General features: G+C 43.7%; 1 protein-coding gene across 7 annotated transcripts in view; it reads right to left on the minus strand.

The window, feature by feature from the left end:
• Nucleotides 1–27923, minus strand: part of NFATC2 (nuclear factor of activated T cells 2) — a 138799-nt gene that overhangs the window by 49960 nt on the left and 60916 nt on the right. For 6 of the 7 annotated variants that reach the window (XM_088674657.1, XM_088674656.1, XM_060277311.2 and 3 more), the window contains exons 6-9: nt 24840–24980; nt 6862–6917; nt 5626–5752; nt 2895–3578 (exon numbers count right to left, since the gene is read on the minus strand). In XM_088674657.1, coding sequence (XP_088530783.1) covers nt 2895–3578; nt 5626–5752; nt 6862–6917; nt 24840–24980 — 1008 coding nt within the window. Of the gene's footprint in view, nt 1–2814; nt 3579–5625; nt 5753–6861; nt 6918–24839; nt 24981–27923 lie in introns of those variants that run through there. The other variant, XM_088674655.1, reaches the window with a different exon arrangement.

Genomic DNA, 27923 nt, shown 5'->3' on the forward strand with positions numbered 1-27923 from the left:
CCCCATTCAGACACCATGGACAAACCATGGTTTTGTAACCATGAATGTGCCATGGCCTTGACTCTCTCATATGTGGCTTCCCACCTCATTTTCCTGGTTCCCTAAATCATAGTTTGCTGTGAAGTACACATTAGGCAAAGTAGCATGTTCAAATCAGGCAAACTATGCCAACCAAGGATCCAAGTCATGATATGAAACAAGTGCGCAAATGGTTTGGAGGCAATTCTTGGCAAGTCAAACCAAAGATGGAATCCATGCACAACAGAGGGTGGTTGGGTGGGGGAAATGAAGCATATAAGCCTTGGGGGTGCCAAGCCAAGATTTTTGTGGAGCACAGCCTTGCCTACCCCAAAGTAGTTGCTATTAAACGACATGGGGGAAGTCAGCCTAGAGCAGCCTTTCTCAACTTTGGGTCCCCAGATGGTGTTGGCTACAACTCCCATCATCCCTAACTAGCAGGACCAGCAATCAGGGACGATGGGAGTTGAAGTGCAACAACATCTGGGGACCCAGGGTTGAGAAAGGCTGGTCTAGTGTCTATGAATGAAGTCTATAGCAGCCTAGAACAACCTTCAGTTCACCCTGGGTGCTTTCATTGCCTTCCAGGAGCCAGCCTTGAACCACTTCATTTCCACTTTCTAAGAATAAAAAGGAGAAGTAGCAATATGCAATGCAAGGAGAACTTGCAGAAAAATGGAGAACCCAGGAGGAAAGAACAGGGGTCATGCACTATTGCAGTTCAACTGACATACTGAATCCTTAAGTTACTTTTGTGCAATTACCTAGTAGCCCTGGACTAAATCAAATGCAGGATTAGGCGGACAGCACCCTAAGTGCTGGAATGTTCTTCTGTAAGCTGAATCAGGATCCTTGGGTGCAAAGCAGTCTATGCATTATTTTAATAGATGAATACAGATTTAAATAAATTCAAAATTGTGACAGCACAACGCGGGACAGCGCTGCAAGGAGAGGGGGGTGGTAAAAACAAAACAAGCAAATGAAAAATCTCTCAAGGAGAATGAGATATGAAAGGAATCCTGGCTGTTAGAAAACTGGACACAGAACAAAGTAAGATGAAGACCCAAAGTTCATTGTGGGGATGAGAGGGGGAAAGAGTGGACAGCGGCTCAGAAAAAATAAATACGATTATGGCTTGCAGTGCTAATTTTTCATTGGAAAGATTAGATAGGATGGCTATTGGTACCTCACTCCCTACTCGCTATCTCTGGTATGTGTTTCGTTAGTTGTGCTTTTCCTTTTCCCTATGGGAGGAAAACCATTTCATGCTAACACGACTGCCAGTATCCCAAACTATATGCAGTTGTACCCTCACAACAATTCAGGACATATCCACAGCAGTGGCAGACTTTGAGCTTTAAAATTCCAGCGGCACCTTGTGCATTGCCAAAATTTGGCGGCCCCCCACCTCCGTTGTTCATCATTGTTGCGGTGCCCCCAGTGCAGGCGAACTGGTCACCCTCCCCTAAATCCGACTCTGTTCACAGCAACCGAAGTAAGGGCTAGTCCACACTTCTGCTTGTCTCATGCCTAGGAAAACCAAGGTGTGGATAAACCCTAAAATATTCAGAAGTGCCAAGCCTCCTGAATGGATTTGAGCTGAGTGGCCCTCTTCTTTTCAGTGAAATAGTCACAAGCTCCTGTGTATGGTACAGTAGCAAGTTACCTCACCCAGTTCCTAGCCACTAGAACGAGACTGATAAATGACCACGCTAGCTAGGGCTGATGGAAGTTGTAGTTCTACAACATCCGGAGGGCCCCAGGTTCACCAGCCTCTCAGCAAAAGCTCACATAGGAAGGGGGGGGAACAGCAACAAAATTTCCAAGTTATTTGGGAAATTCCTGCTAGGGTGTGAATTTTAAAACTGGGAGCAGTGAGTTGGGTCTTGAATAGCTCTAATTTAATTCTATGGGGTTTAACAGTTAGCAAGATATGGGGCATGTTTAGTCCAATGAGGTTGTTCCTCACATCACTGCTTCCTCTTGCATAAATGAATGGTTTTCAATGTCATTCATTGACATTGGAGAAAGTAAAACACTGAGTTGTGAACTCTGTTGTGCAGCAGAAGGTAGGGCCTTGTTTTCCACCCACCACACTGGGTGACTTGTCATAGTGAGCTGCTCCCATTATAATGACAGACACTAGTATATTTTAAATCAAGAACCTGGTTGTTGTCTTGCAAAATAGCCGGGAGTTCTGAAATGGAAATGAACAGGGGTGGAATTCTAAGCAATTTCCCCCATCCCAGCTTTGTACTACACAACAGGAAAGAGTGTTACATCTTAAAACAATTAATTGACCTATTGATGGAGCAAACAAGATGGGATGCAGTCAAACCAAAACTTGCTACAGCTTTTCTTATCAATTGCAAAAGCAGAAACCTCTGAATTCACAGGAAGAAAGCAACATTTACGGTAATCTACATACTCAGGTACCTCTATAAAATGTCCAGAACATAAAACCTGCAGGCCTGCTGCAAACTTCATAGAATGATATGAAACATTTTGGGTGAAGCACATGACAAAATAATTTTAGAGAAGCAGCATCTGCACTTTTTCAGGTGTTAAGTGTACATTTCTGAATTTCAACTCAAAAGTTTTGTTTGTGAAACTGCAAAAAATAGGCCTCATAAATTTAAAGCACCTGATGCGAATGCAAATGTTTTCTAGAGAGAATTAAACAAATTTCCAGATCTTAAAGAACACTGCCAGCTTTTAAAATTCAATAAATGAAAGATTTTGCATTGAAACACACACACACACACACAAATGCTTTCCAAACCACAGGGTTGAACCCTACAAAAATGGTCATCACACCACTTTCATACAGGGGTGCAGATTGGATAAACAGGATGTTTTTAAATTAGCGTGCTTACCATCATCCAAATACGCTTGGTCAAGATTCTGTTCCTGTTTAACCGTGACTCCAGTTGGCACTGCTTCCTTCTGATCGCTTACTGGCGGTCCATTTTTGGCTGTTCTCTGCTGCTGAATCACGGTAGGGTACGAAATTGGGCTTAACCTTTGTGCTTGGCTGGCCTGAGGTTGGCTGGATCTCACTCCGCTCGATGTGAAATTTTCACTACACATGATATGCTGGAATTCCTGATGGCTTTCACACCTCAGCTGCTGATTGGTGGTGGGAGAGCAGTGAATCACGGGGGAAGACTGCTGATTGGCTGGAGAATGGTGGAGCACTGCTGCGCTTTGGCTGGGAGAGCCTGTGTGCACCAGCACAGACCTGTGCACATCAGGGATGGAAACTTGTGCAGCCATCAAGCTGGATTGCTGGTAGCCCAGGTGGCTAGGACTGAGACTCTTGCTTCTTTGGTATATTACAGCCCCTGGGGTTTGTTGAGGATATCGAGATTCAGGAGAAGACAGGCTGGAACGCAACTGCTGGCAAGAAGCCATCGTGGCCACAAGGCAGGAAGGAGACTCAGAGACCATTGTATGGTGGGGATAATAAGGCTGTGTTACTGTTCCTAGACCACTGTGTACTGTGTTGCAGATTAAAGCTGGATCATAGTCATCAATGGGCTCTGTTTTTATGGAAGGCACTGGAACAAAGGGCACAAAGGACACAGCTCTAAACAAACATCTAGGAAATGGTTAAGAAGAGAGAGAAGAATGAGCACTAACAACCGACACACTGCACATTTTCTCCCAGTCTTAGCTCTGGTTCACATGTTCGTGTTAGCACTTGTCTGCTGCAACACCAAGCGATGGCTTGAATGTGTGAATGGGCCATCACAGACCCACAGCTTGGAAAGTTCATTTTAAAAAGGAAGTGTATATCTATTTCATGGACTCGCAGGTTCATAGAATAATAGAATTGTAGCATTAGAAGGGATCAACAAGGGTCCTCTAGGACCAACCCCCTGCAATGCAGGAATCTTTTGCCCAACGTGGGGCTCAAACCCACAACCCTCAGATTAAGATTCTCGTGCTCTACTGACTGAGCTATCCCAGCACCCAACATTTCCAGTTCACATCTGTCTCTTTATACAGTTCACAGTTCAATTCAAGTTCACCAAAGGATCCTTGGCAGAAAATATCCAGTATTTAGAATGTTACAAGTTGCTGTGCAGAAGTACACAATATATTTAAGAATCATAGAATCATGTTGGGAAAGATTGAGGGCACTAGGAGAAGGGGACGACAGAGGACAAGATGGTTGGACAGTGTTCTCGAAGCTACGAACATGAGTTTGACCAAACTACGGGAGGCAGTGCAAGACAGGAGTGCCTGGCGTGCTATGGTCCATGGGGTCACGAAGAGTCGGACACGACTAAACGACTAAACAACAACAAGAATCATAGAGTTGGAAGAGACCACAAGGGCCATCCAGTCCAACCCCCTGCCAAGCAGAAAACACCATCAAAGCATTCTTGACATATGCCTGTCAAGCCTCTGCTTAAAGACCTCCAAAGAAGAAGACTCCACCACACTCCTTGGTAGCATATTCCACTGCCGAACAGCTCTTACTGTCAGGAAGTTCTTCCTAATGTTTACATCAAAACTGTGGAATGTGAATTGCTTAATTTATTCCTCCCAACAATTACGATTTTGAAGCTTAAAGCCACAAAGAGACAAAGACTCAAAAACATTTGTAGGAGAATGAACCTGAACTAGAAATTGCTCAACGTTCTACCGCAGAATGGGCTTAATTCATGTTAAGTTCCCCTGACAATTGTAGGAACTACTTTATGGTGTACTTCAGAGACTTCTGAACTAATCTGGTGAACTTCATTAAATCACACTAGTTCATTCCAAATACTGCACTGACCTGAGCCCCACAGTGTAGCCTGCATTGAACCTTGGCCAGCCAGAAATTCATTGAGTGGTCTTGGACAAGAAACCATTTTAGTAACAGTTCCCTAGCTGTAAAATCGGAGAATTAGTTATATTCCACTTCCGCAGCGTGGCCATCTATATACCGAGCCTAGAAAAAGTGGAATTCTGAAAAATTCTCCTTCGGCAACAGAATGTTTTCCCTCTTTTCTCCGCCCCCCCCCCCCACATGCCCCATAAATCTGTTCTGAGGTTCCCCCAACCCTCCAGAGCAGGTATGGGGACAGATTTGGGGGCATGTGCAGGGGGAGAAGAAGAGGAAAATTTCCCTTGTGCAAGATATAGGGCAGCATTCAATGAAATATATTTAATTCTGAATCTCTTCTTCTAAAATCGGGTCTCCTGTACACTACTTAAAGATAACCATGATTAAGCTGTATACAAACTTTTGAAATAATAAAATAAAATGATATGCATGTTTTTAAATAAATTGGTGCTGGCCATGAAAACTGCTCTCTGTATTAAAATGTGTAAGTTTAGAACCACGTAGGTGTGAAGAAATAAGCTGGAGGGATTTATTGTATAGCTTTATTTGTAGCCTTGGATGCTGTATTTAGAATTCATTGATTCAGAAATAGTTTGATCTGTGTTAATTGTAATGCTGGCTAAAAGATAGCATCTTAGAATACTTGATAATTCTGGTTCAGCAGGATAGATAGATAGATAGATAGATAGATAGATAGATATAAAGACAGTTCATGTGTTTCTTGCCAAATATTGTGCCATATTCCACTCCTTTTCATAAATAATTACCTGGGTGATAGGTAAAATGTTGTGGCTGGCTTTTTTTCCGTTTTCCATTGATCACGTAGAAATTCACCTTGATGGGGGAACGAATGTGCTTATTCCGATATTCTGGTATCTCCACGAAAAGCATATTCTGAAAATAATTTAAAAAATGGGTGTGGGGAAGAGACAGTAATATGATATTAGAAGGCACTCTCTTTATATCAGTACCCTTTGTTAATACATTTGTTATGGGGTGTACTAGGAGTATTGCTTTTCCAGTTACGATGTAGAGGATTTTGCAGAAAATCTGAAGCACGATTCTTTCCTTACTGTATCCATAATCTAACCTTAAGACAACCATCCTGCCCTGACAAATTACTGTATCCAATTTCCCCTGTTTCTATTAACTTGCCTTGTATATTTTGCCTGACACTTTTTCCTTTACATGCTGGTGGCGAATAAGTGCTACCCTTGGGAAGTTCCGTTTTCATGTAGACTGCACCTACCCTTGAGTAGATTCTCACCCATCTCTAGCTCTTGCTTAGGGATTCTAGCTACCTAGAAGTATGGAAGAGCTTCCAGCTACCAGATTTTTAGAAGACATCTGAAGGCAACCCTGTTTAGGGAGGCTTTTAATGTTTAATCGATTATTTTATTTTATTTTTCTGTTGGAAGCTGCCCAGAGTGGCTGGGGAAACCCAGCCAGATGGGCGGGGTATAAATAATACATCATTATTATTATTATTATTATTATTATTATTATTATTATTATTATTATTACCATGGGACAGCGCTGCAGAAGCCCAGGAGAATGTGAAGTTCCATTACTAGTTACTGGGCAGGAACGTTTGGATAACACAGTGGAGAGGTGCTGGATTTATGTGGGAAACTGCACACATCTCTGTTTTGCTAGATCACAGCCTATACGAGTCTGATCAGTGCTTCGTGAATATGCTTAATAGCGAACCCAACCATGAAGAAACACACTAAGGACATAACATGTGCGCTTAGGCTTAGCCTTCCAAAATAGAGTGCCTAAGCTTTACCAAAATGCGTTTGTTAACCACTTTCAGATCTTTTGGTTAAAAGGCAACCTGTGCAAGTACTCTAATGAGTAAACAAAATTACCCCACTGATACCAATGTGTGCAACAATGCACCCAGTTCCAAACTGGATTGCAGCCTTTGTGTGTTCAGAGGCATTTCTGCTGCTACGGAATGAAAGAGAAGTGGGAGAATGTGCTGAGTGCCCACTACTTACAGGTTGGCTCTTATCTTTGTCCACGGTGGCTTCCATCTCCCAAATCTGTTGCCCATCTGAAAGAAATATTAAGTCAAGCATGAAAAAGAGGGCCATGCTCTTCATCACCACTACAGCACCATAACGTGTCCAAAGTACATTGTATGCATTCTCTTGCTGTCATTCTTACAACAACTTTGTAAAACGAGATCTCCCTAGATTACAGGTGGAAGGCTAAGCCTGAGAGTATAGCGGCTTCCCTAGCAACTTCCTGGCGGAGGTAGGATTCAAACGCTGCAGCACTTCAAGGTTCATGTTGCAGTCCTATGCTCATTTACCTGAAAGTAAGCCCCACGGAATACAATGGACAAACATACATAAGGTTGGCCACCCTACCAACTCGCCAACACTGATCAAGGCTCTGGGTCAGCTGTGAAACTATAAACCAGGCATCCCCAAACTTCGGCCCTCCAGATGTTTTGGACTACAATTCCCATCATCCCTGACCACTGGTCCTGTTAGCTAGGGATCATGGGAGTTGTAGGCCAAAACAACTGGAGGGCCGCAGTTTGGGGGTGCCTGCTATAAACCTTTGGCTACTTGGGAGTCGTAGCAAAGATTTCATATATAAATGATTGCAAATACATTTAATGGCCAACCTAAGCATTTCCATAACAACAGCAGAGATTAATAACAACAAAAATGAGCTTGCTGGAGTTCCGCTGTTTCTGCCTGGCTTTTTCAAAGGCTTCTAGCAGCAAGTGTTTCCTGGAGGATCTGCTACCCAAGTCACAGACTTTCCCACCAGTTTTTCAGTTATTCATATCTTGGTCCACTCTCAGCAGAGTGTCAAAGACAGAAAGAAAGAAAGAAAACCCACGAGCAACATCCTGCTTTGAGCAGCCTTTTTACAAATATTCGAATTGTTATTATGTTCCCACACACTCTGGTCTTTTCCTTGAGCTAAAACTTTCCTAGTTCCTCCACAGCCCTTTCCTCGCTACTCTTAAGACCCTACACCAGGTTCTTTCCTTCCTCTCTACTTCGTCAGCATATTAGGTGCAGTCTTCAAAACTTACACAGCTATTTCACTGACACTTAAAACATGCTTAAACTTCCCTGGATTGCACCCAGGTACATTCATGCAAAGAGCAGGCTTAGTGCTAAACGGAATGGAAAATCACCTCCTATCTACCCAATTCTACTAATGCTCCCAAGAAAACCATCTGCCTTTAAAAAAAACATTTCATCTTCTTAGTGTGTGGCTCATTCAAAGCCTTTGTTCCTTCTCAATGATGCTGCCACCTGGTCAATTATTTCCCGTTTTGCAAATGTCAAATTACTGTCCAAAGGCAAAAATATAAAAACTGCAAAACCAGTCCTGGTTTGCTTGGCTTTCTGTTTGCTTTGGTTTTTACCATTGTGCAGTGTCCAGTGATCACAAGGCAAGGCCAACCAGACAAAATATTCAACGTATAAGTAATGCATGATTGCATATGTAGGTTGCTTAATAACGGAGGAAAAACTAAAATACAACAATGCTTTACAGTGAACTGTAAGACTGTGTGCTGTTGGAAATAATTTACATTTCAAGCTAAAGCAAATGGACAAATTGGTATTAAACAGCCCAATTAAACTGCACAGTGGTGGATTTAGGATAAGTCTATGGCTAAACAATGATTTCAGCTGGCAACTTCTCGGTCGAAGTCTAGCATTTTCTGTCAGGCTGTGCTGATTCTCAAATTCTGGAAATTATATGTTTATACAAGTGACTAAGGGCCAAACGAGATGGGATGCTAAACCCTGATGTGCCACGGTTGTTGTTTTTTTAAAACAAACTATGAATAGCTACCACAGGGACAGGCTGGTATTTGCCAGGACTGCAGCACATGATATGTGGGGCTAGTCCTTTCCACCTCTGCTGCTGTTCCATGAAGTGCATGAAGGGCCAACTCCGTCAGAAGAGCCTGTGGGGCACCAGTGCCCCTCCGGCCTGAGGATGTCACATTGATGTCCTCTGGCATGGAGGACCCCATCACAGAAGCTCCAGTACAACCAGAGCGCCTCCTGCTCCTGCCTCGCCTCTGATGAGGTCAGTGCTTGCATCACAGCACTAGTAAATTTATCTTTATCTGGTGAAGCGGAACTTCGGTATCTGAGATGGAATCTGGCAGAGGTGGATCTATAAGCATCCATAGTTATGCACGCTTAATTCTCAACCGCGACAACGAGGAGCTAGTTCTCAGAAACAGATTTCTATTCCCAGATTAGAAACTTGCTTCAAACCAGGCTGTGCCAGAAACAATTAATTTGTTTCTGCACTGTACCGCTTCAGGCTGCAGATGGGACATTGCCTGGCCATACGAGACAAAATTCCCTATTTTTTTTTTAAAAAAAGAACGCACCTGGGAGGAAAGGTTCAGCCTGGCCACCTGGCCGCCTCCCTGTTTACGCTAATTTTCTATGTGCAAATGATCCTACACTTTGTCAAAGGGAAACACCCCACCGGAGTAGAAATCATATATCGAACAGATGGAAAGCTCTTCAATCTGAGCAGGCTGAAAGCAAAGAGAAAGGTTACCATAATTCCGTCCTCCAAACCATCCTAAATATCTTTGCAGAAGCTTACGAAAAGCTTTGCCTATCACTCAACATCCAAAATGCTGCACCTACAAGTACAAAATAACTCCTCTGCAGCGCCACAAATCCAACTCAATGGTGTAATGTTGGAAAATGTTGACCACTTCTCCTACCTAGGCAGTTATCTTTCCACAAGGGCCAAAATTGATCCAGCATGGCCTGAGCTCTGCGAGTGCGGCTTTCTCCCGATTGAAGTGCAAAGTGTTTGAGGACTGGGACATTACACAGGGAAACCAAAATGCTTGTTCACAAAGCTATTGTACTAACAACCTTACTATATGCTTGTGAAACATGGACCACTTATAAACACCATCTCCAACTCCTCAAAAGATTCCATCAACGGTGTCTCCAAAATTTTTTACACATTGCTTGGGAAGACAGGCGAACTAATATCAGTGTACTGGAAGAAGCAAAGATCTCCACAGTCACTTACAGACTCATTGTTAAAACCGTGTTTGTGGAAGACAATCTTATTCGGCTACGAGTGAGCACCAAAGAATGTGCAAATAATTATTTGTGTGCAGGAGCATCCATGCAGACATTCGCCTGCAGTCTGAAGTGGTGCAGCCCTGATACAAATTTGCTACCACCTCTGCTGTTTCTAAGAATCTGGAGAAAGAAAATAGTGAGTTTGCTCTGGAGTGAGTGAAAATAGGGTTTGCTCTGGAGAAGGGAGAGGCAAGGGAACCACAGGGAGACAGAATTGCATTGCACCACTTTGGGGGGTGGGAATGGCTTTGACAGAATTGACTCATTAGCTGATACTTCTGTTCCTCTAATTATTGCTCTGTGGGATGACGTCAAGTACCTGCAATTTCTCCAGTCCCTGCGGGATAACTTAGGAGGCAAGCAGCACCTGACAGGTGTCACAAAGGTATTTATGGTACTGGGGGGATCATCTCTGAGTCAATCCGGCAAAAGGTTTCAGACTTGACTCTGGATGAAATAAGCATGGGTGTTTTCTAGAGAGTGGTAAGGAAAAGGGGTCTAGTTTTATGAACCAGAACGACCAATTCAAAAGAAGGTACATGCAAGTCATTTCAGTATTGTTGAAAGTATATTGTTGAGTATAATCATTGCCCCTTGGGATTGGTGGAGAAGGGAGGGAAGGGGGAGGCAGAAGAGGAGTGATGACTCAGATGTGTCTGAGTCAGAAGGACCTCTGGGACTACCCCTGTTGTGATTGCAGTTTACACCCTGGCCCTTACTAACAGGGGGTTCCCCACAGGCACAAAGTACTCCATTGTTTCCGAAAGTCAGCTAATATGTAAGGTTTCCAAATTTTAATAATGTTTTGCTGCATCGCTACCAAACCACCCAGGGCAAGCACAGCAGCTGCTCACCCCAAGTGAACAGTTAGCTTTTGAAACAGGTTAATTACAGTGTTGCCGCACACATTCAGCTAAGTCAAGGTGACCTAGACAGCAACACAACAGACTAAACATCGGGCAGACATTTAAACCCAGGATGGTGATGGCGACGATAGCATAACTCTGTGCCAACATTACCAGTAGCTGAATTCTGCAACCCATATGCTGAAAATTCTGCAACGTTCGCTTTGCATAATTTATTCTCCTTCTGCATGGGACAATTACTATTGTTTTATAATGCATCCATGGACCAGGTTTCACGTAGTAAACATGAACGAGTATGGGTGTGGGTGTGTGAAGGACAGGTCTCTGCCCCAAGGAGCTTGCATTCTACATTTCAACAGTGTCCAAGTTAGCCAAGGTGAGGAGAGAAGAGAGAAGCAAGGGTAAAAAAAAAAAGGAACTGCAACCAAATGCTGCTGCATTTTAATTGAAGATGGGGACTAAGAAGTGATTGTCCCACATGCTTTACAGAAAAGGTTGGCTTTGAGGGGAAGTTGGAAGGAAGAGGGAGAAGTGGGTCCCCCTAACTATTCTGGGAAGGAGTTGTCCTGAATGACACATGCCATAGAATAAAGTGATATAATCCTGAAATGAGACTGGATGGAACCACTTTAGGCTACAGGCAGAATATTCCGTTTTTAAATACTACTCCCTCTGTGTGTTTTAAACCTTGCAAATAAATTTACCACCTCGTTGCAATTTTAGTCTGCAGAATTTGAACACTCAGCCTTACAAACATAGTCACAAGCACAGATTTAACAGCACCGCCTGCAAAATCAGATTCAGTACTCAAGAGACCAGTGAATCACTTTAAAGCCACAGAAACATTTGATTTCATTTAGTGACCAAGCCCCTGGGATGGCACTAATAAAACCTTGTGAATCAAAAATGTTGAGCATAACCAGATGACGTTTAGATTAACCCCAAAGTCCACAGGAGGTGTATGATCAAGATAGGTGAAATGACACCCCCACACACACACAATGGATGAGGTTTTCATTGGTTTATGGAATGACACATACACCCCTTAATTGATGATATTTTCATTGATTTATGGTACAAGCTTCTAATGATAATGGCAGATAATTCTACACGGATGCATCAATGGGCACAGCCGGCAAATGTTTCCCTAGCAAATTTGTTGCCTGGGACAAATCTGCTTCTTCAAATATGGTACCCTCATATAAAAAGTCAACACCTCACAGCAACTGTACTGACCTTTCTGCTTAAATACAATGTTCCATCTGGCTTGCTGCTTTGCTTTTATAATCTTGAGTGTACAAGTCCTAATTTTAGATAGTCAATATTTGCTTTTCCCTTAACATCTCTGATTATTAGCACTGCTGTGAGTTTATGGCAAAATAGACGAGGCTAGAATAAATTTAAGAAATCAGTGTTGTTTTGCTGGGGGAGGGAGAGAAATGGCCACCCTTTCACCTGTTGTTTGTTGTGAAGCAGCATCAGCTAGGCAGGGAAAAGTGAAATAGGTGTGAATTTAGTGCTTAATATTTCTGATATTGTTTATTACTATTTTTTTAAAAAAGTGTCTTGTGTTATTTATTCAATTAACTTCCAGGCCCCATTTAACCTTTTGACATTTAAAGGATTTTATGAATTGGGACCTATGCATTTAAGAAGCAAATTCTGTTTTTGTTGTTGCTAAAATGTGGTGTTACATTTTTTTTCTTCTGGCTACTACTAAACTGCTGCTTGGAAGGAAATGGGGTGATTTTTTTAAAAAATCAGTTTTATGCAGTGGTTTAAAATTCTGGCATTGCTAATAGCCAGCTGCCTGTTTCATATTATTCAGATTATTATATTGTCATGTGAGCCACTTAGCAACCTCTGTTTAAGGTGGGATACAAATTTGCTGAACACAAAGTTTCTCTGGGCAATGGGATGAGGCTTTGAACCCTACTACAAACTTATCCACATTTGCAATCTATGTGCAAGGGGCCTAAAGAGTTATCCTTTGGGTGTCACTGCTCAGGACTTTCCTACATTCCCCAGCTTGGTTTCTTCTGTTTACTTTTCTGTAAAACTGTCAGCTTGACTTGTAATTTTTGCAGCTATAACCAAAGTACCCAGTGCCACAATCTGTGATTGTGCTGTGAAATCAGTTTCTGCAGCCTGATGATGTGGACACGTGCTTTCTTGATGCCTGTCACTCTTGGCTTATCAACAGAGGGGGTCTAACTGGTTGGCCCTAGACTAGAGCATGGGCAATGCTTCACTGCATAAGTAGGTGGCTGCTGCCCCCTTGAAAGAGGCGGTGATATGGCCACTCCTAAAGAAACTGGCCCTGGGCCATTTTGTTTGGACTAAGTACTGACCGATCGCAGGCATCCCCTTCCTAAGGAAGGTGGTAGAAAGGGTCACTGTGAGATAGCTGTAGGCGTTCTTGGACGACATGGTTTACTTAGATCAGTGTTTCCAAAACATGGGTCTCCAGCTGGGGACTACAACTCCCATCATCCCTAGCTAGCAGGACCAGTGGTCACGGATGATGGGAATAGTAGTTCAAAAACAGCTGGAGACCCAAGTATGGGAAACACTGATCTAGACCCACTCCAAGGCAGGTCTCCACACTTCCCAATCAGTTTGTGGAATTGTTTTTAAAGAAAGTCCTCGTGAAAATTCATCAGCATTTGGGTCTCAATTTCTCCTAATACAGTGGTACCTCTACTTACGAATTAAATGCGTTCCAAACGCACATTCGTAAGTGGAAAAAAATTGTAAGTCTAATCCCATAGGAATGCATTGGGAGAAAAAATTCGTACGTCGAAGCAACCCTTTCTAAAAATTCGTAAGTAGAAAAAATCCTATCTAAACTGCATCCAAGATGGCAGATGGAGCTCCGTTCGTATGTAGAGTTATTCGTAAGTAGAGGTACCACTGTACACTCATTTTTGTACACAAGTACATATTCTTGCAAAGCAATTTTTGCTAATGTAATGCATCATCGACAAAGTTGCTAGGATTTATCTGTTACAAAACCTAAGGCTGACTTGCACATAATAGACAAATTGGTTCAAGAGTCGTTCCTTCTTCCGAGGGAACTGTAACTCTGTAAGGACGGAGGCAAGTAACCTCTAACAGAATTATCAGCACCCTCATCACAATGCAATTGCTAGGATTCTTGGGGATGGGGCGTAGCTATGAGAACACCAATTGTTAATATGCAGGAGAAGAACCCCTTTCTGTAGTTCCCCTTTGGGGAAGGGCTATAGCTCAGTGGTGGAGCATGTGCTTTGCATGCAGAGGGCACTGGGTTCAATCCCAAGAATTTCCAGAAAGATTCCACCTCTGAAACCCCAGGGAACTATTGCCAGTACAAACAGTACTGAGCTGGACAGATCAGTGGCCTGACTTGGTATAAGGCAATTCCTTGTGTCCTTTCCTCCAAAGAGGTTTGTCTAGAAATGCCTGTTCTTTGGTTCTTATTTTGCTGCTGTTCGGATTTTTGTATCAAGGTATATGGCTGACTAATTAGTTTGCTTGGTTCTACTGCATGTAGAAAATGGGATGTTGTAACTGTTGTAAATTTAAGTGGTAATGTGAGCTACTCCAAGGGACTGGGGGGAAATTGGGTACAAAAAGTTGAAATAAACAAATGACATCAGACTGCTATAAAATAAGCAGATGGGATGCTTCTGTGGGCTGGGACCTTTCATTCCATGTATAACCTGCTTTTCTTTCCCAAAAGGAAACCCAAATTAGCTAACAGGAAAATCAGCACCACAATATGACAGCCAATATCACAATGATATATTCATATTAGCTGTAAGTCCTAGTAGAAGTGCTCCCTGCCTTGCAGGCCTTTTCCCACCTGGCAGGACCCTGACCGACTCCAACTACAAAAGCTGAGGCTGCTGTACAGACCTCTTGGGCTGGGGTATTGTTTAGAGCAGGCATCCCCAAACTGCGGCCCTCCAGATGTTTTGGCCTACAACTCCCATGATTCCTAGCTAACAGGGCCAGTGGTCAGGGATGATGGGAATTGTAGTCCAAAACATCTGGAGGGCCGAAGTTTGGGGGTGCCTGGTTTAGAGGGTTACCATTGTTGATTTTTTTGTACTGTATCTTTATTTTGGATCTTATGACTTATGTAGAAATGGTTCGGTTTTTGGTTGTGTCCTTTGTGTGGATTTTAATTGCAAGCCACTCTGAGAGCCAATCCATTGTAGGTTTGTGATATGGATATGCCCTAAAAGCCCCTGGGTTTTGGTAGGCATGGTGCTCATGTCTGTCTTTCAGATGTGTATTACTGGAATATATACTTGGAACACACAAGGCACACTTGTAAGTGTGGTGAGAACCATTATACCTACCCCAAAAAACCAGACTGTGGCACGATAGGTACACATCAAGCCACCCTTTGTTGGGCAACACTTCTAACTCCATACCACAGTATAACAACATATTTTGGCACTGGGAGACTTAATATGAAATTAAGCTCCAGCACCAGATCTGATGGTGTCAGCAACTCTCTACAGAAAGAAAGGAGTTTTTAAGAAAAAGTGTAATTCTATCCCGTCTATCCCGAGCTGTGATCGGACCACAAGTTTTGTGCCAAACTCTGGGGGAAGTCAAGATGTCAGTCTGCATTAGGTAAATCCTGCTTGATCTGCTACAGTACCCTCAGAGTTGTTTGGTTTAATTAGCCAATTAAAGGGTCGCCAAGCCTCTACACATTGCTCACGGTCCCTTACTCATTACTACGGGTTTGTGAAATGGCAGTAAAAACGTAGGTTCTGCCGCAGCTTAGCTGAGCTGGCACGAGAGATGGACTGAGAGGTTTGGGAAATTCTCGTTGCATTTCTCGCAAGCTTACTCTGAGGTTTTCACAGCAGAGACTTGACAGGCTGTCAAATGAAATGTCCAAAGTAAGTAACGTTTACAGAACGCATTGTGGAGGAGCCGTCTGCTTGCAGCTTCCAATAGCACATCTGCTCCAAACAATACAAATCGGAGCCTCAATGAGGGAGACCAATCTGGGTCCAAGTCCCACCTCTCCCAGAGTCTTCCTCTATGGCCCTGGACCAAAAATCGCTACGGGTACAATCCACCTCTCACAGAAGCCACTGGCAAGGCTCCCAACTGGTGCTTAATTAAACTGGCTTGCAGCCCATCTTCTTGGCCTCAGTTCCTCATCTATGAAATGGGAGTAATGGTGAACATAGCTGCTGCAAAGGTAACAGTAACAGACTATGAAGTATTTTGCAAGCAAATCCCACTCCAGAGCGGTAGTAGAGATGGGGAATGGCAGGCCAGCTGTTTTGCCACCAAACTTCAGAGCTGGCCTTAACTCACCTAGAAACATACCTTAGCTACTCTCCAAATGCATCAGTACTTTTGCTCCACAACTTGAAGGCATTTCTACCTTCCTACAGTGAAGCCTGGGTAATTTTGGGCACGCAGTTCCACACACACAAATACCTGTGAAACTATATGGGGGTTTAGGATCAGGGCAACAGCATGGTACCACAAAGTGTGAGCAAGACCGGTCATCTTTGAGGGAGAAATGTCAATTGCAGCTGATGAAATTCCTCTGAGTCACATCAGCAGGAATTACAGAATTTGGTCTGACCTAATGGTCTGACTCAGCACAAGGCAACTTTCTTATGAGCCTTATACAAAATCAGTCCCTTGGGTGCATAGTTGATTCTGACGTGCACCTTCATTGCAAGCCTTATCTAGGCCCCACTGAACTAGCTGGAAATAATAATAATAATAATAATAATAATAATAATAATAATAATAATAATATTTATACCCCGCCTGGAGTGCCTGGAGTGCTATGGTCCATGGGGTCACGAAGAGTCGGAAACCACTAAACGATTAAACAACAACAACCCTGTCTATCTGGCTGGGTTTCCCCAGCCGTTCTGGGTGGCTCGCAACAGAATGATGATGATGATGCAATCAAAAAGACAGTTGTTTATTTCCTTGACATCTGATGGGAGGGCGTTCCACAGGGCAGGCGCCACTACCGAGAAAGTGGATTCTGCACAGAATTTTGATTTGATCCAGCATAGCAGTTCTTATGTTCCCCTTCTTCCTTGCCTTACAAGAAGTAACTCTGTAACTTTAGAGAAGCTACCGCAGCTTAAAAGAATTTGATGTTGGTGAGCCAACAGACTGTTTTATTTCTTCAGAAGGACTGGGTCCTGAGGTGGGCTTGTTTGATTCATGTGGGTCAAGAGACCGGCCCATTATAGCCAATTAAGCTGGCCTGATGTTGAGCTGCCGCCAGCGCTTTAATTTCGCCGAGAGAGAAGTCAAAGATGATTCACGGAGGCCAAAGATGTATGTCAAGATCTGGTTGGGAAAGGGCCAGGGGCGTTAGTCATCCAAGTTGTAGCCCAGCCCCAAAGCTGACATTTTGTACCAAGAGAACAAGTTTAGAGGCGCTTCCTCCTTCGGCTGGTTGTTTGAAAAATTCAGCTAAAGCCACCACGAAACATAACAACAGTAGCTGAGCAGTGAAACAGCAGGGGCCAATGCAGTTCCAGCATTACTTTTGACTAATGTCTTTTTGCCAATTCATGGAAATATACTTAGCAAAAACCTAAAGAATAAAATGCACCAACACTTCGCGAAACAAAAGCTCCACTCAAAATAAAACCACTGGGAACCTCCATGTAATAAAATGAGTCACGCCAGGATGGGATGACTAAGTGGGAGAATAGGGAATTCCAATCCTTGTGCCAGGTTTTCTAATGTGATCAATTAGCTTTCAACAGGTGATAGAAGATGGTCCCTCTCCCTGCCTCTGCCTTTTGTCCGTTCCAAGACAAATGAATTAAAAAGCAATCATTGCCTTTAAACAAACACGTTGCAAAGCTGGGTAATCACAGACAGGCTTGTTTCTAGGCGCCCCCATAGTGGAAAGCAAGCCAGGGAATCTAGGCCAGTAGTAGCTGCCTTTGTTAATGAGGGCTTGCTTACCAGCTGCAAAATTCCAAAACCATGTGTCATGCGGGGAGACCTTCCAAAACACTGGATTCCACCCTGTCTCAGTGATTCTCTTTCAGCTATGGCAACACAGTTTCCACGGCCACTCTTTTTTTAAAAAGAAAAACTGTTTGTCTTCATAATATGACCCCCCCCCTCCCCCAAAGTTTTGCAATATTTTTCTGGGATTCCCCCGTTCTCCTTCTGACACTTGCTGGCTGCATTACAGGAAAGCTTTTCCTTGCTGCCAAGTACACCAGAGGCCACAACGAAAAGGTAAAAAATAAATAAATCTCACGCTGCCTAGTGTCACGGCATTGCATATCTATCCACGGTGATGATAGGATTATTTGTCTGGCCATGGAAAGGGAGTCTACATGCTCCTCCACAGCATTATTATTCTCCTCGCCCCCGCATACCAGAGCTCCATCGTTCTGCCATGCCCTGGAATATAGTAGATCTGGGAGCAGATCCAGACAGCCATAAATATAGGGACCAGAAATGTTGTTTTAGCACTTCTAATCCCTCTAGTCCAGAACATGCAGAGCATTTCATTAAACCCTGCACTGGTCCACGTTGTCGACAGAGATGAATGAAGATAGTGCATAATGATCAATCATTATTATTATTGAAACAATTAGCCGCCTTTTCCCACCCTCCACAATGAGATCTCAAAGCGGATCGCAACAGTTTACAAATACAAAGCCAAAATCAGTTAAAACAAATTAAAGAGTCAAAAGAATAGGGCGGGTATGAAAATAAAAGTTAAGGAAAGCTGTTGTAAGAACCTAAGAAGAAACCTGCATGAAAAAGAAATAAGGATATTTGGAGTTGAGGTTTGAAGATAGAAGAAAAGTGGCTTTGTTGGGTGTTATTATATTGGATTGGACGAAGTGAATATTGTTTATACATAGCAGACGAATGAAGAATCCACAGTTCTGTACTTTCTGAATTCCTTCCAACTCTGCAATTCAATGATTCTATGACTACATTGCAGCTTGCCAGGTCACTCATTGTGGCAGGTACTGTTCCTGCTCATCTCTCTCTCTCTCTCTCTCTCTCTCTCTCTCTCTCTCTCTCTCTCTCTCTCTCTCTCTCAGTTCAAAACAGAACCTTGCACCACACTGAGGGCCATGCAGCATGGAAAGAGGACAGAAGTAGAGGGCAGTCGCTCTAAATGCAGCTCTCTACTCTTCCGTAGAAAAGAGAATGGCCAGCATTCACACATTTGAGTGCACCAGGGGGTGCCGTTGGTGTGAAAGCCATACTTATCCCCAGTCATTCAGGGCTATCATATTTATTATACAGGCCTAACCTGGGTTTTCTTTCTTGGTCAAGCAGGAGTGTGACTGAACAATGGAAACTGGCTTCTATATAAATAGACACAGTAGTTAACTAAAGAGTCACTGGTTAGCAAAAATGCCAAATGACTCCACAGCACACAGTATTTGAGAGCTGATGCAGTAACTTAGGAATCCAGGCACGGCCAAAAGGGTTACACTTCCCCAGAAGCAATTGTTACTCCTACCCACCCACCTGGAGGAGCGGGTAAGCAGCTAAATCATTGCAACATTCGTTTAAGTGTGCAATATGCAACTCAACACACTATGCATCATTTGCAGATGGGCATAAATAAACATGCTACATGTGCAGTGCACACACGGGTCTCCTGAAAACAATTGCTTTATTCAGTTGCTGCTAGCTCTCAAACTTGCAAACTCCCAGTCCCCCAGAGTTCACTTCCTTCCATCATTTCCTGTGCCAGGCTTAGAATGACTGTGTCTTTTTATAAGCTGCTTGCTGATCTCATTAATATGTAGTGTGGTCAAGTCAACACAGCAAGGGTCAGTTATTTTCAAGGTGGAAGATTGATATATGGCAAACTGAGAACCTACAGCACTTTCAGGTTTGAGGTCCCTATGATGTGGAAAGATAACCTAACTTCTCTCTCTCTCTCTCTCTCTCTCTCTCTCTTTTCCTCTCTGCTCCAGCAGGCACTCAGAAATTAGATATGATACTTTTCTGATTAAATTTAGAAGTGGCCTAGGAGAAACTGCCAGAGGTTCCATATATTGAAGACTTATGGACACATATCTGTGTCTTCAAAGGCATTCACTGCTTGTTGCTCCCTCCTTTTTCAGGGCTGGGGGCTGTGTCTGGTATGAGGGAACAGGGGCTGAGTTTGGAAATTCAGTCTTGGCCAGGCCTTAAGCTTTGCTTGAAGCAATGACCTCAATGATAGATTCAAGCATAGGGTGTAGAGAGGCAAGGAGATGAGGAAAAACTCTCCATCCCATGTTCAAACCACTGCACATGCATTCCCTCCATAACCCTCACAAGCACCCTATAAGACAGACAGACAGACAAACAATATTATCCCCCATTACAGAGGACAAGGAGGAGGATTTGTATTGAATAATAATGGACTGCCTGAGGTCACCCAGTAAATATATGGCTGAGCTGAGATTCTGACTATGGGCTTGCAAAGCTCACGCTCTTAGCTAGGGGCACTGCATGGACTCTGAACAGCAATGTGGTGTGTAATGAAGATTGAATTCATTAGAGATTTTCACTACCCATATGACTTTTCCGTAACTAAGCTATCCACTTACATAGAAGCAAACAAAACCCAGGATAGAGTTGTGCAGATAGGAGAAGACTCAGTTCTCAAGGCTGACTCCAGGTTTGAGACCCATGTCAGCACAGTGTTCTCTGCTGTGTCAATACTGGTGGGCCTTTTGGTTGGCCAACCTGCTTGCAATAGAGGATCAGTGCTGTGAGATGTGCTATACAGTGCCAAGTACAGTGGTACCTCTGTTTTAGAACATAATCTGTTCCGGAAGACCGTTCGAGTTCTGAAACTTTTGAAAACCGAAAACTCAATAGCCAACAGCTAGGCCTCGGCATCTTGCACTCAGCAGAAGCCCCGTGGCATGTTCGACTTCCGAGGCGCATTCAAAAACTGAAGCATTTACTTCCAGGTTTACGGCGTTCGAAAACCGAAATGTTTGTCAACAGAGACGTTCAAAAACCAAGGTACATCTGTAGCTGCAAACTGCCTACCATTGTGACTGACCATCATCAGGGCCGGATTTAGGTTTGACGATGCCCTAACCTACTGAAGGTAATGGGGCCCTTTATATGTCTAGCTGTCCTTTGTCAACGACAAATTGTCGCTGTTTTTTGTGTTGAATATATATGGTAATTTATGGGCCTAAAGGGTATCTAAAGCCATTTGCACATAACAAATAGGAGCCTACACCACACAAAACACTGTTTTTATTTTGGAAATGTACATCCAGATTTTTTTCCTTTAATTTTTTTTTGGGGGCCCCCAAGAGAGTGGGGCCCTAAGCTATAGCTTGTTTAGCTTATACGTAAATCTGGCACTGCCCATCATGACTCTGACGCAACATCATTCTAGGTCTTTGTGGGCTGCCACTTCCCTAGAGCAATGAGGTCACTGTGAATAATAAGCATGGGGAGCTCCAAGATCCAGCTGCCACCACAGCTCTTGATGGGCTGCTGGGGCCCTGCCCAGATGCCTGGAGATGCTGAGTACTAATGTCAGCCCTGTTTATTCTCAATAATATTCTGGGTCACCAGAGGGAAGCAGCAAGCATGATCCTCACACCTGCAGTATTCCATTCAATCCTATAAGGGGATATAAACTTGAATTCACAGTTATATTAAGGGTAAATTGTGCAGCCTAGCTCTGGTAATAGTGGCCTGAACCTTGGGGGGCGGGGGGAGGCTGCAAGGCATGCAACATACTTCTTTCAAAAATATGCAGAGGACTTTGCAGTATATAAGACCACTGCCCATATCATAATCACTGCTTTTTTTTTCTTTTTTCTTAGTGAGTGTTAACTAAGCAGTGTGGCTGGTCTGGTCTTGTGATGAGTGAAAGTACAGCTAGGGTGTACATGTCCTCATGAGTCATCAAAGTGAAATGGAGAGATAAGCGAGCATGCTTTCCCCTCCAAGTGCTGGCATACTTTCTTCTTTCTTTCATAAAAATGTGGGCCTTTTCTTAGCCTCAGCCATCTGAAAGAGGAAATTAACAGTGTCACCAAGAAGGAGGATGCGCAATCCACTCACAGTGGGTTTATTGTGGCTTTGCTTGCCCTCAGAGCTGCTCATCAGCATTTTGGTAGGAACCGTGCAGACTAAGTCAAACTGTGTAAGAAAAGTTGCCACGGACAGCTCTAAATCTGCCTATATTTGAATGAACTAGCACTAAGTGCTCCACCTGTGCAGAAGCTCCAATTGTAAGACTTTTGAAAATGGTGCTTCCAAGTACTATAAAGGACATCCTTCTGCCGCCGGTGTTTGCAAACAAGACACACCTCATGTTATGCATCTAGTCTGGAGAAGGGTGGGGGGGCAGGTCATTTTAGAGCATGACACATTCTTTTCTGAACACAAAGATAGAGAAGTGCCTAAAGGAAAGGCTGCTTCTTAAGGATGGTCACTCTGGATGATGTGAAGGACACCACTTGAGAAGGCATCCCTAAGAACAGGCATGTCAAACATGCGGCCCTCCAGATGTTTTGGCCTACAACTCCCATGATCCCTAGCTAGCAGGACCGGTGGTTGGGGAAGATGGGAATTGTAGTCCAAAACATCTGGAGGGCCGCAGGTTTGACATGCCTGCCTAAGAACATAAGAAGAGCTAGATCAGTCAGAAGCCTTCAGGGAGCACACAAGAAGGGCTTGAAGGCATCAGCCATATCCGGCTGCTGCTCTCCAAAAACTGGTGTTGAGTACAGGAGGGGATCGTTATGGGTGCATCCAATTGATGTGTGAATGCTGACGTGCAGGTCCATTTGGCCCCAGAAGACGGAGGAATGGAGACGGAAGGGAATGGAACACACTCCACTGATGCACATGGGGGCTAGGGATGGAACCCCTGTGTGAAATGGTCGACGCCTGTAGTATACTGCTTCTGCAGCAGCAGCAGCAGCAAATCCTTCTCTTTCTGTGATGCAGGGTTTTGAGAACGCTAAGGAACTAATACTCCAAAGGCTTAGAGACACCAAGAGGCAATCATGGACTGCTGAGATCGAGACTTGTCAATCTAATAAATTGTATGCTGCCTTCATTCCATTGTATTAATCCCTGCCAAGATATCTGGAGGATGTTAAAAGGAGGATAGCCTTTACGCTGGCATGACTAAATAATGAGCAGATTGGACGGGTTGACATAAAGGAAATTCTAAGGAGGACAGAGTTTGTGGCTGTAACTCTATGTCAGGCATCCCGAAACTGCAGCCCTCCAGATGTTTTGGCCTACTACAACTCCCATGATCCCTAGCTAACAGGACCAGTGCTTGGGGAAGATGGGAATTGTAGTCCAAAACATTTGGAGGGCCGAAGTTTGAGGATGCCTGCTCTATGTCAATAAAAGTCACCACTCTTGTACTCCTTGAATGCCCTCTTTATAAATGATCTTAGAAACAACTACATCCACCCATTGTTAAGATGGCAGAAGGAAAGGCCATCTCTTGCAAAGCCTTGCTTTCTGTTGTCTGATGCAGAGAAGTATATATCCTTTAGAACAGGGTTCCTCAACCTCAGCTCTCCAGATGTTTTGAGACTACCATTCCCATCATCCCTGACCACTGTTCCTGCTAGCTAGGGATCATGGGGGTTGTAGGCCAAAAACATCTGGAGGGCCAAGATTGAGGAAGCCTGCTTTAGAACATTCAAATTTCTTGCTAAGGCTCTACAAATTCATGTAACAAAACTTAAAGGGGGTTTTGGAAATTATTTATCCTCTAAAGGTCAGGGAGTAGAAATATAAACCACATTTAGTAGCAGTATTGTGGTTGTTATTATTTTTATGTGTGTAATGGCTGTTTGCTAAAACACAATAAACTAAACCAAACCAAACCAAACCAAACTTTCTGTGATGCTTTAATGTTCCATAAAGCAGTGTTTCCCAACCAGTGTGCCTCCAGATGTTTTGGGACTACAACTCCCATCATTCCTGACCACTGGTCTTGCTAGCTAGGGATGATGGGAGTTGTAGTCCCAAAACATCTGGAGGCACACTGGTTGGGAAACACTGCCATAAAGGACCAGGGCATTGCAGCATATTGAAGGGCAAGGCTTAGGCTTAGCTTCACCTTGTAGCTCAATTAATTCATGTTTGTAAGCTGCTGGTCACCTGTGGTGAGTAAAAATCAACTCCAAGGCACCAAACAGAGGGAAGCAGATGAGAGCTGGTTCTTCCTCACTTCTCCCTCACCTGACCCTTAGTATTCCACAAATGACTAAGATGAGTATGCATGGGCAGGCAAGCTACTATACTGTGGGCTAACAGACTTTGTGGACCTTTGCAAAGCCACCTTAAGCAAACACTATAAGGGACCTCCTAATTCAGGCAAGAAAGCCATCAGCCTCCATTATGGGTGCATGCACACCAGCCAACACAGGCACAATGAGGATTTCCACTCCCACCACCACCACCACCACCAAATAGCAGCTCCTGTGCAGCCCCAGAGGCTGCTTCTTGCAAGTTTCAGAACCAGCTTACAATGTAGCAAACCGGGGCTGGCTGGCTGCTGCCTTAAACAATAATGACAAAAGAAGGTTAAAAGCGTCAATTGCATGAGATGTTTGTGGCAGTCTCTGGAGGGGAAGCCGGTCCCTGAGAGATTGCAAAGCGGGTGGCATCTATTACTAACTAGCTCCAAAATGAGTCAGAGCTTTAAGGGTCAGCCTTAACGGCTTTATAATTGCATGCGAATGAAATGTGTTGTATTCTTATTAGTCATCGCCATTGTTTGAACCTGTGTGATGTTTGGCTAGGGAAAACAATGAGTCCATGCTAAAGATTTTTGTTTTGTTTTTTGAGGTCAGGTATGATTCAGGTCAGAAATCAAAGCATTGCTGCGTTCCAATAAAGTGATTCTTTTCTGGTTATGCTGGCCCTGTTTGAATGACCGTTTGTAGGACCCAGTCCTATAAGACATGGTTCTCCTCGATCAGCCTAATTTGAAAAATAATACAACGAACAGCATACCTGGTGTCTTCTCTGTGAATATAACCTTAGATTCTGCAGTAAAATTCTGGCCCGTCAGGATCATCTGTTGTCCACCATATACTAAGCAACTGTCAACATCTTGTGCCTCGACCATCGGAAGTTCATGAGCAGAGCGTTGGGCTGTGGACAAAACAGAGACATGAATGAAACCAGATCTTTCTTTTCTTTCTTTTTTTGCTAGGAACTTTCAGAACTACCAACAAGGTCTATTTTGTCACGGTTGCCATCCCCTTGCTGCCAAAGGAACTTCTCCACGAGTCTAAATTTAGGGCTGACAAGAAAAAAGAGAGGAGGAAAAATAAATTTATACTCAAAGCATTTTTATATGGAAATAATCAGGAGCTGGCTCCAATGCCTCAGCTGCACTGGCCTTACTCCTTGTCCCTGACAAAGGAGAACTCGGCTGAATGAGCTGGAGCCAGCCCATGTCTATTTCCAAGTCAATGGCCAAATATTCAAGTGCAAGTATACTACAACCCTGGAACTTTCAATATACCACCTGCAGATTGGATTCCAGTGGACAGCCCTGAATTCCTTTAAAAAGAACTGAAGCGTAACTCGTTCCAAGCTGAAATATGAAGGCCTTGGAGCCATCTGAGCAGCAGGGAGGTGTCCATTTCTCATTACTTTGTCCTCCAGCTTATGTACCCATACGTGTGTGTGTGTGTGTGTGTGTGTGTGTGTGTGTGCACCATTCCCTCTAATACTGGAACCATGGTGGTGCCGTGCCAATCATTTTGGAAGCAAAACACATCTGCGCACAACAATCCAAATGATTCAGTATACCCATGAGAACTGTGTGGTGCATGACCTTCAAAATTACATTCCCGTCCTATTCTCACCCCTCAGTAATTAAGAATTGCACGTTGTTGTTGTTGTTATTTTCTGGGCCTCCCTTCAGGCGAAGATCACAGGGCCATTTACAATACCAAAACACAAAAATACACACCGCAAAAACAAACAAAAACAGTAAGACCTCCAACCTTCTCCTCATCCTACCTCCTGATTCAGTACAGAGTTAGAGGGGTGGGGGTGGGTAGGCGCAAACCGTTCCCTTAGCAACTGCCCTGCTTTCTTGGGGAGACCGAGCTCAGCACTGGGAACCACAGTTTCATAACAATGCGTTAAATCAATGCACAAGACTCAGCAGAAGCACACAGCATCCATCCACATAACCAAGCTCCCTTGTCATCAGAAGCAGAATAGTGCAAGAGAGCTGCCATCTGAGAAATCTCCCCCCACAACTGCAACAGCTGGAAAGGATCAAGTACTCCCGTCCTTATCTGGTCCAGATGCATCTCTAGGGCAACTAAGTGACCCAGGAGTTCAGGACCTGAATTCAAACTCCTCCACATCTGTCCCATCCTACACTGAAGGCCTCTGGAGGGTTTTGTTCTGCAGTTTAACATCTCTTCATGCTAACTGCTTGTGCTTTTGGGGGGTGGGCGGAGAAAAGATTTATTCTGGAGGGTGATTAACCTTTACCTGACAGCCAATTCACACCGCCTCTCTGCTTGTGGGTGGATCTTTTTATTTCCTCCTGCTTGTATTAAACAATAATCTGTGCATGGCCTCTCCAGCAGCCAACATGACGCCATCCAGCTGTTATGGGTTCCACTCCTGTCATCCCTGACCACTGGCGATGTGTTGGCTGGGACTCATGGGAGATGGAGTCCAACACATCTGGCTACCTTTGCCATGAGGAGTCTTCCCACTGTGCACACCAACACTCAGTCCACATTTCACGGATTTATAGTGGTGTGTAAAAATTGTGGCTTGCCTTTGCGGTTAACAAGTCATGTGACCTACTTTATCATAAAGGGCTTTTTTAGAAAAAGAAGAAGCAAGCAAGCCAAACCATAGGCAGGAAATGAAGACTAGGCTGTAAGCAGAGCAGTGGAGTTGATGGGTTTCAAGCTACTTTCAGTGGCTAACGAAAAAACTACAATAGGCTATACATTTTGAGGGTTGACCCCACACATTAATGTGAAAACAGTGCATATTCCATTTGGAAGCTGATACGACTGGTCCACCTGCAAAGGGGGCGGGGAACCGGTGGCCCTCTAAACATTGCAGGAGAAGAAGTCCCATCATTCCTGACCATTCTGGATAGGGCTGATGGGATTTGGAGTTCAACAACGTCTTGAAGGGCACAGGTTCCCTACTCCTGGTTTAAACCACGGCTGTCTCCTCTGAATGGCACCACCTTTCCAAAGATCTCAGGCAGAGGTCCTCCAACCCAGCTGCTTGAGATATTTTTAACAGGGAAAACCAGGGATCAAGCCTTCCTCATGCAACGCACTTGTACGACCACTGAGCTGCCCTACTCATCTGTGTCTGCTGAAACAATCTTGCTGCATTTTTATAAGCTTGAACACGAAGAAGCCTTCCAAAGATTAGACCTTGAGAGATAAAATTCTACCCACAATAATGTAGAGGTGAACTTTGAAGAGTGGAGGTTCATCATGGCATCCCCAAGGAGAGACCAAAAATACAGGCAGCTATTATGATGGTGATGATGAATACTGTCCTTTGTTTGTAGATCACAGGGAGATTCACAACATAAAATTTTAATATAAAATATCCATTCCCTCTATAGATTAGATTCATACAGAGAACAAACAGCAGCAATACAAAGCATAACAAATGGCTAGCATGAAGTACCGGTAGAAACTCTATCAAAGGAAAGTAAAGAAATATGCAGCCTCTGCTCGATTATTTTTCTCATTCTCTGACTTCCTCTGTGCTAAACTGTCACAAAGAAACTTGAAAGCCTTGTTATTGCCTCCATCATTTGCCAGAGACTATGCGTCCATCAGTTACCCCGAAGATCTGGCCAATTATGTCATTGCTTCTGATCTGGAAAAAAAAATATGGAGCTCTGCTCCCCTATATACTCACTTTCAGAAAACTAGCAGCATGTCTATTAATTCTCAGCGGGTTGTGGATTTCTATGAGCCATTCACTGGTTCATTAAAAAATTACTCAGTACTTTTCAAAGCAGAGTTCTGCACTTATCACAATTAATCATTTATGCAATTCTAGGTGTTTTTTTTTTAAAAA

The sequence above is a fragment of the Zootoca vivipara genome, chromosome 7 (genome assembly GCF_965207765.1).
Source record: "Zootoca vivipara chromosome 7, rZooViv2.hap1.1, whole genome shotgun sequence".
Taxonomy (NCBI): domain Eukaryota; kingdom Metazoa; phylum Chordata; class Lepidosauria; order Squamata; family Lacertidae; genus Zootoca; species Zootoca vivipara.